The 9,227-nt window shown below is 44.9% G+C and overlaps 1 protein-coding gene across 1 annotated transcript in view; it reads right to left on the bottom strand.

Annotated features, from left to right (window-relative positions):
- Positions 1 to 7,497: 7,497 nt before the first annotated feature.
- Positions 7,498 to 9,227, bottom strand: part of drd3 (dopamine receptor D3) — a 66,155-nt gene continuing 64,425 nt past the window's right edge. Inside the window, exon 8 of the mRNA XM_041861294.2 lies at positions 7,498 to 8,461. Coding sequence (XP_041717228.2) covers positions 8,265 to 8,461 — 197 coding nt within the window. The 3' untranslated portion in view covers positions 7,498 to 8,264. The remainder of the gene's footprint in view (positions 8,462 to 9,227) is intronic.

Below are 9,227 nucleotides of genomic sequence, written 5' to 3'. Positions count from 1 at the left end.
TCCATCCATCTTCTCTCTCTCTATCTTCAGCCCTCCATATATCTTCTCTCTCTATATTTTCCGCCCTCCATCCATTGTCTCTCTCTCTATCTTCAGCCCTCCATATATCTTCTCTCTCTCTATCTTCAGCCCTCCATCCATCTTCTCTTTCTCTATCTTCAGCCCTCCATCCATCATCTCTCTCTCTATCTTCAGCCCTCCATCCATCTTCTCTCTCTCTATATTCAGCCCTCCATCCATTTTCTCTCTCTCTCTATCTTCAGCCCTCCATCATCTTCTCTTTCTCCCTCTCTATCTTCAGCCCTCCATCCATCTTCTCTCTATTTTCAGCCCTCCATCATCTTCTCTTTCTCCCTCTCTTCCTTCAGCCCTCCATCATCTTCTCTTTCTCCCTCTCTTTCTTCAGCCCTCCATCCATCTTCTCTCTATTTTCAGCCCTCCATCCATCTTCTCTCTCTCTTTCAGCCCTCCATCCATCTTCTCTCTCTCTATCTTCAGCCCTCCATATATCTTCTCTCTCTCTATCTTCAGCCCTCCATCCATCGTCTCTCTCTCTATCTTCAGCCCTCCATATATCTTCTCTCTCTCTATCTTCAGCCCTCCATCCATCTTCTCTCTCTCTATCTTCAGCCCTCCATATATCTTCTCTCTCTCTATCTTCAGCCCTCCATCCATCTTCTCTCTCTATCTTCAGCCCTCCATCCATCGTCTCTCTCTCTATCTTCAGCCCTCCATCCATTGTCTCTCTCTCCAACTTCAGCCCTCCATCCATTTTCTCTCTCTCTATCTTCAGCCCTCCATCCATCTTCTCTCTCTCTATCTTCAGCCCTCCATCCATCTTCTCTCTCTCTATCTTCAGCCCTCCATATATCTTCTCTCTCTCTATTTTCAGCCCTCCATCCATTGTCTCTCTCTCTATTTTCAGCCCTCCATATATCTTCTCTCTCTCTATCTTCAGCCCTCCATCCATCTTCTCTCTCTCTATCTTCAGCCCTCCATCCATCGTCTCTCTCTCTCTCTATCTTCAGCCCTCCATCCATCTTCTCTCTCTCTATCTTCAGCCCTCCATATATCTTCTCTCTCTCTATTTTCAGCCCTCCATCCATTGTCTCTCTCTCTATTTTCAGCCCTCCATCCATTGTCTCTCTCTATATCTTCAGCCCTCCATATATCTTCTCTCTCTCTATCTTCAGCCCTCCATCCATCTTCTCTCTCTCTATCTTCAGCCCTCCATCCATCGTCTCTCTCTCTATCTTCAGCCCTCCATCCATCTTCTCTCTCTCTATCTTCAGCCCTCCATCCATCTTCTCTCTCTCTATCTTCAGCCCTCCATCATCTTCTCTTTCTCCCTCTCAATCTTCAGCCCTCCATCCATCTTCTCTCTATTTTCAGCCCTCCATCATCTTCTCTTTCTCCCTCTCTTCCTTCAGCCCTCCATCATCTTCTCTTTCTCCCTCTCTTTCTTCAGCCCTCCATCCATCTTCTCTCTATCTTCAGCCCTCCATCCATCTTCTCTCTCTCTTTCAGCCCTCCATCCATCTTCTCTCTCTCTATCTTCAGCCCTCCATATATCTTCTCTCTCTCTATCTTCAGCCCTCCATCCATCGTCTCTCTCTCTATCTTCAGCCCTCCATATATCTTCTCTCTCTCTATCTTCAGCCCTCCATCCATCTTCTCTCTCTCTATCTTCAGCCCTCCATATATCTTCTCTCTCTCTATCTTCAGCCCTCCATCCATCTTCTCTCTCTCTATCTTCAGCCCTCCATCCATCTTCTCTCTCTCTATCTTCAGCCCTCCATCCATCTTCTCTCTCTCTATTTTCAGCCCTCCATCCATCTTCTCTCTCTCTATCTTCAGCCATCCATCTTCTCTCTCTCTATCTTCAGCCCTCCATCCATCTTCTCTCTCTATTTTCAGCCCTCCATCCATCTTCTCTCTCTCTATCTTCAGCCCTCCATCCATCGTCTCTCTCTCTATCTTCAGCCCTCCATCCATCTTCTCTCTCTCTATCTTCAGCCCTCCATCCATCTTCTCTCTCTCTATCTTCAGCCCTCCATAATCTTCTCTGTCTCCCTCTCTATCTTCAGCCCTCCATCCATCTTCTCTCTATCTTCAGCCCTCCATCATCTTCTCTTTCTCCCTCTCTTCCTTCAGCCCTCCATCATCTTCTCTTTCTCCCTCTCTTTCTTCAGCCCTCCATCCATCTTCTCTCTATCTTCAGCCCTCCATCCATCTTCTCTCTCTCTTTCAGCCCTCCATCCATCTTCTCTCTCTCTCTATCTTCAGCCCTCCATCATCTTCTCTCTCTCTATCTTCAGCCCTCTATCCATCGTCTCTCTCTCTATCTTCAGCCCTCCATATATCTTCTCTCTCTCTATCTTCAGCCCTCCATCCATCTTCGCTCTCTCCATCTTCAGCCCTCCATCCATCGTCTCTTTTTTTTCTATCTCTCTACGTTTCTGTGGTTTCTCTCAGGGCTCAGCTGAGGTCCAGCTGTGATACTGCCCCAATCTGCCTCTCCACACTACATAAACCGCTCACTATCTCCCTCCGCACACACTGATGTCTCTCTGTGTGTATGAATGTGTGTGTGTGTGTGTGTGTGTGTGTGTGTGTGTGTGTGTGTGTGTGTGTGTGTGTGTGTGTGTGTGTGTGTGTGCGCGTACAGATGACAAGTAGCCCATGAGAAGTGCTTCATTTAGCTTTTATTCACCACGACACAGAGAAGCCTTTTCTCATCCATGACAGCCCCGCCCACCTCACCATTCCCACCCGTGTCCGATTCACTGGCACTACAAAGCCCCGCCCCCTGAGGACACCACTATCAAGGAACAGAGAGCTTCAGATATTTTTCTACCCAGCAGGCATGGCTAAACCAAAGGCTTATCAAAAAATCTAACAGTGGCACAAAGAAACGTTTTCAAAACACCTCCACTGTGATCCAAAGGTGTTGACATCGATTTAAATGACTCCAACAGCAATCCAAACATCTCTCACATCCAGATATAAAAGGACTTTATAGTGATTCAGATGGACGGAGCCTTTAAGCAACACTTGAATGAATTCACAGTGATTCAAATATAAACTGATGATTGTGACACACATGCAGTGGCGGGCAGAACCATATACAGTGGGGGAAAAAAGTATTTAGTCAGCCACCAATTGTGCAAGTTCTCCCACTTTAAACCATGAGAGAGGCCTGTAATTTTCATCATAGGTACACGTCAACTATGACAGACAAATTGAGGTGAAACAATCCAGAAAATCAACATTGTAGGATTTTTAATGAATTTATTTGCAAATTATGGTGGAAAATAAGTATTTGGTCACCTACAAACAAGCAAGATTTCTGGCTCTCACAGACCTGTAACTTCTTCTTTAAGAGGCTCCTCTGTCCTCCACTCGTTACCTGTATTAATGGCACCTGTTTGAACTTGTTATCAGTATAAAAGGCACCTGTCCACAACCTCAAACAGTCACACTCCAAACTCCACTATGGCCAAGACCAAAGAGCTGTCAAAGGACACCAGAAACAAAATTGTAGACCTGCACCAGGCTGGGAAGACTGAATCTGCAATATGTAAGCAGCTTGGTTTGAAGAAATCAACTGTGGGAGCAATTATTAGGAAATGGAAGACATACAAGACCACTGATAATCTCCCTCGATCTGGGGCTCCACGCAAGATCTCACCCCGTGGGGTCAAAATGATCACAAGAACGGTGAGCAAAATCCCAGAACCACACGGGGGACCTAGTGAATGACCTGCAGAGAGCTGGGACCAAAGTAACAAAGCCTACCATCAGTAACACACTACGCCGCCAGGGACTCAAATCCTGCAGTGCCAGACGTGTCCCCCTGCTTAAGCCAGTACATGTCCAGGCCCGTCTGAAGTTTGCTAGAGTGCATTTGGATGATCCAGAAGATGATTGGGAGAATGTCATATGGTCAGATGAAACAAAAATAGAACTTTTTGGTAAAAACTGAACTTGTTGTGTTTGGAGGACAAAGAATGCTGAGTTGCATCCAAAGAACACCATACCTACTGTGAAGCATGGGGGTGGAAACATCATGCTTTGGGGCTGTTTTTCTGTAAAGGGACCAGGACGACTGATCCGTGTAAAGGAAAGAATGAATGGGGCCATGTATCGTGAGATTTTGAGTGAAAACCTCCTTCCATCAGCAAGGGCATTGAAGATGAAACGTGGCTGGGTCTTTCAGCATGACAATGATCCCAAACACACCGCCCCGGGCAACAAAGGAGTGGCTTCGTAAGAAGCATTTCAAGGTCCTGGAGTGGCCTAGCCAGTCTCCAGATCTCAACCCCATAGAAAATCTTTGGAGGGAGTTGAAAGTCCGTGTTGCCCAGCGACAGCCCCAAAACATCACTGCTCTAGAGGAGATCTGCATGGAGGAATGGGCCAAAATACCAGCAACAGTGTGTGAAAACCTTGTGAAGACTTACAGAAAACGTTTGACCTGTGTCATTGCCAACAAAGGGTATATAACAAAGTATTGAGAAACTTTTGTTATTGACCAAATACTTATTTTCCACCATAATTTGCAAATAAATTCATTAAAAATCCTACAATGTGATTTTCTGGAGAAAAAAAATCTCATTTTGTCTGTCATAGTTGACGTGTACCTATGATGAAAATTACAGGCCTCTCTCATCTTTTTAAGTGGGAGAACTTGCACAATTGGTGGCTGACTAAATCCTTTTTTCCCCACTGTAGTCCTCTAAAAACATGGCTCTGGTGGCGGGTGACGTCAGTAGTAATAGCAAGTACTGCTGTCCTGAATACAATAGGCCCAATCACCTCAGTGAACCTTAGAAATGAATTGAACTGTGGAGCCATGACCCTTGCTATAGTACATGTATACATTTACATTTACATTTTCGTCATCTAGCAGACGCTCTTATCCAGAGCGACTTATGATAGCCAGTGGGATAACCACTTTACAATATATATATATATATATTTTTTTTCTCTTTGGGCTGGGGTAAGGGGGGGTAGAAGGATTACTTTATCCTATCCCAGGTATTCCTTAAAGAGGTGGGGTTTCAAATGTCTCCGGAAGGTGGTGAGTGACTCCACTGTCCTGGCGTCGTGAGGGAACTTGTTCCACCATTGGGGTGCCAAAAGCATCGAACAGTTTTGACTGGGCTGAGCGGGAACTGTGCTTCCGCAGAGGTAGGGGGGCCAGCAGGCCAGAGGTGGATGAACGCAATGCCCTTGTTTGGGTGTAGGGACTGATCAGAGCCTGAAGGTACGGAGGTGCCGTTCCCCTCACAGCTCCGTAGGTAAGCACCATGGTCTTGTAGCAGATGCGAGCTTCAACTGGACGCCAGTGGAGTGTGCGGAGGAGCGGGGTGACGTGAGAGAACTTGGGAAGGTTGAACACCAGATGGGCTGCGGCGTTCTGGATGAGTTGTAGGGGTTTAATGGCACAGGCAGGGAGCCCAGCCAACAGCGAGTTGCAGTAATCCAGACGGGAGATGACAAGTGCCTGGATTAGGACCTGTGCCGCTTCCTGTGTAAGGCAGGGTCGTACTCTGCGAATGTTGTAGAGCATGAACCTACAGGATCGGGTCACCGCCTTGATGTTAGCGGAGAACGACAGGGTGTTGTCCAGGGTATACTGTAGCTTTGAGTCATCAGTTGGGACTAGTGTAGGAGACAGAGCTGTGAACTCTAGGGTTGCATCATAAATGGCACCCTATTCAAACTACATCTGGTCAGAATTAGTGCACTATGTAGGAAATAGGATATGATTTGGGACGCATCCTAGATCTGTGCTTGAGCTGTGAGTTGTAGACTCAAATAGTAATACACTGAGGCATGAAAGACTCTGTGCTTTGATTGACACGTGACGTCAGCATTAGTAGCCTGATCATAACACTGTTCCAGGCATCCAACTGAGAATTGTGATTGTGACTGATCTGTGTGAGTATTACTGACTGAGGATCTTTCTTCAGGTCACTTTTTCAACCAGATTTATATTTGGACCAACAAATGCCTTAAAACACCAAAACCAGGACAGAGTATCATTCCTTGTACCTCAAACAAAGATCACATTAGGACAGGGGTCTTCAACCTTTTCTTGCCCAGGGACCCCCTCCCAGGCAAACCGGCGACCCAGGGATCCCCATCATACGTTTGTTTTTTTCACGTCTTGTCTTATCATCAGGTGAATGATAATGGCAAGAAGAAGTATTTTAATTTTTAAATGAATAGATTTGGTAGATAGTTTTTCATTATTTTGAACTCCCCACATCATAGTTGGAAGAGGAAGTATAAACTCTAACATAGCCTATTAGCTAGAAAGGTAACTCTAAACACATGTTCACTAAGAGCAGCTGTTTAGCAGGTTAAACAAAGGTAAGCCATGTGTTGGCAAAAATTAATGTCCAAGTCAAGAAAGCTTACAAGCAGCCAGCAGCACTTGTCTCACTGGTAGCCTATTCGCTGCTGCTTTTTCAAAGGCTGTCAGATACTCCGGTGAGTGTAATTGGCTCCAGTGAGTGTAATTTGCTCAGTATTAGGAGTTGAGAAATAAAGTTCACATCATTAGAAATAAGATATTCTCCTCTTTTCTACTGTAGGTACAGTGTCTTCAGAAAGTATTCATACCCCTTGACTTATGCCACATTTTGTTGTGTTACAGCCTGAATTCAAAATTGATTAAATAGATTTGTTTCCTTACCAATCTACACATAATACCCCATAATGACAAAGTGAAAACATGTTTTTAGAAATGGTTGCTAATTTATTGAAAATGAAATACAGAAATATCTCATTTACATAAGTATTGTCACCCCTGAGTCAATACATGTTAGAATCACCTTTGGCAGCGATTACAGCTGTGAGTCTTTCTGGGTAATCTCTAAGATCTTTGCACACCTGGATTGTGCAATATTTGCACATTATTATTTTTACAATTCTTCAAGCTCTATCAAGTTGGTTGTTGATCATTGCTAGATAGGCATTTTGAAGTCTTGCCATAGATTTTCAAGGCAATTTAAGTCAAAACTGTAACTAGGCCACAGAAACATTCAATGTCATCTTGGTAAGCAACTCCAGTGTATATTTCGCCTTGTATTTTAGGTTATTGTCCTGCTGAAAGGATAATTTGTCTCCCAGTGTCTGTTTGCAAGCAGACTGAACCATTTTGGCTTGACATAACAAAGGGGTTGAATACTTATTGACTCAAGACATTTCAGATTTTCATTTTTTATTAATTTGTAAACATTTCTCAAAACATAATTTCACTTTATGGGGTATTTGCGTAGGTCAGTGACAAAAAAATTCTAAATGTTATCAATTTTAAATTCAGGCTGTAACACAACAAAATGTGGAAAAAGTAAAGGGGTGTGAATACTTTCTGAAAGCATTGTATATCATTAAAAATGTGTTTAATCTATTGTTGCTAGGGATATTCAGAACAACATTGAAATAAAAATTATATTTCTTCCACTTTTTTTTTGTATTTTATTTATTGTCGGGGAGCCCTTGCAGTACCTCCGGTTGAATACCACTGCGTTAGGCAGCAGCAAACAGTGAGAGGACATTCAATGTCTTTTGATGGCTGTACATTGTGTCATGTGGATGTGTGGAAATCACCAGTATTGTAGCAGTAATTTGTATGGTTTGAATTTCACTCCCATACCCTCCCTTCATGTCTCCTGCCTGCTGTGTACAGTATAACACAGGTAGAGCAGGTCCTTGCCCAGCTAACTAGCAGCTAAGCCAGATGCAGTACCTGTAGTTCAGCTCAGGTGTACTGGGCCTGTGTTACCGTCAGGAGGCAGCCGGAGAGTTCTCTGCTCAGGTGTGCTAAAGTGTGCTGAGAGGTCCAGTGGAAGAGCATGGTCAGACATAGTCATTATTGATCTGTCCTCTCAGCTGGAGATGATTTCAATGAAGACGAGTCATTGACCCTGAAGATGGACGGGTCATGGCTCATGTATCCATGGCTCAGGTACAGTATCCATTATCCATGCTCAGGTGTGCACATCAGGTGTGCCGGGCCTAAGGTCCAGTACAGGTCAGAAGCCTTGCCTGACATGGTCATGGTGGACCTCTTGGCCTCTCAGCAGCAGATTATCTTAATGAAGGACAGTCATTGCCCCTGATAATGTGCTGTCAAGCTCAGGCTATGACTCATGCGTCTTATTCATACTCAGGTATGCCGGGCCCAAGGTCCAGTACAGTTTAGGAGCATGGCCATTAGCCTGACATGGTCATGCTGGACCATGGTGTTCTCAGCAGCTGAGGATCTTGATGAAGGCGCGTCTGAACTCAATGTTGAAGGTGGTGTAGATGACAGGGTTGAGGGCGCTGTTGACGTAGCCCAGCCAGGTGAAGGCGCTGTAGAGCTCCGGGGGAATACGACACGTCCTGCAGTGGGTGTTCAGGATGTGAGTCACGAAGAACGGCAGCCAGCAGATCAGGAACACTCCTGGAAGATGGAGAGAGAGAGGGATGGAGAGAGAGAGGGAGGGAAGGGGGAGGGAGAGATGGAGAGATGGAGAGAGAGAGAGGGATGGAGAGAGAGAGGTAGGGAAGGAAGGGGGAGGGAGGGATTGAGGGAGAGAGAGAGAGGGAGAGAGGGATGGAGAAAGGAGACAGAGGGATGGAGAGAGAGAGGGATGGAGAGAGAGGGGGGGACAGAACGAGAGATCGAGCGAGACAGAGAGAAAGCGAGATAAAGCGAGGGAGTGAAAAAGTAAAAGAGAGTGAGTCATAATTAAGACGTCAAACCCCTTCATTCCTCATGAACTTGTACAGTGTGGTGTATACATTAGCCTTAGGGTCAGCTAATGCACACTACAGCAGCCACAGAGAGCAAGCCTGGTCTACAGGGTTAATGGGTTTAACTTATGCTCCTATACAAACATCAACCAGCAAGTTAACACACAGCAACTTCAACACACTGACAGAATTCCAAGTAGACCCATACCCCCATAAACACTTAATGTACAGATGTAAGATCTTAATTTGACTATTATCATAAAAGTGATCATTTCTAATGGGAAACTAGTTTTGATAGGCTACGGTTTAGGTGTAGCCTACGGCTGCATTTCGGATACACTTGTACGTCATAGTGGAGAAACCAATATCTATCTTGTGTTATTAAAGATGCGTTATAAAGGTTTCGTATAATTTCTGCCAGTAGTTTTGAAAGTAGCACTAACGAGCCAAAACGGGTCCCCAAAAATTGTACA

The sequence above is a fragment of the Coregonus clupeaformis genome, chromosome 34 (genome assembly GCF_020615455.1).
Source record: "Coregonus clupeaformis isolate EN_2021a chromosome 34, ASM2061545v1, whole genome shotgun sequence".
Taxonomy (NCBI): Eukaryota; Metazoa; Chordata; class Actinopteri; order Salmoniformes; family Salmonidae; genus Coregonus; species Coregonus clupeaformis.
Note: the sequence above shows the minus strand (reverse complement) of the source record. Positions and strands in the feature narration are given on the sequence as shown.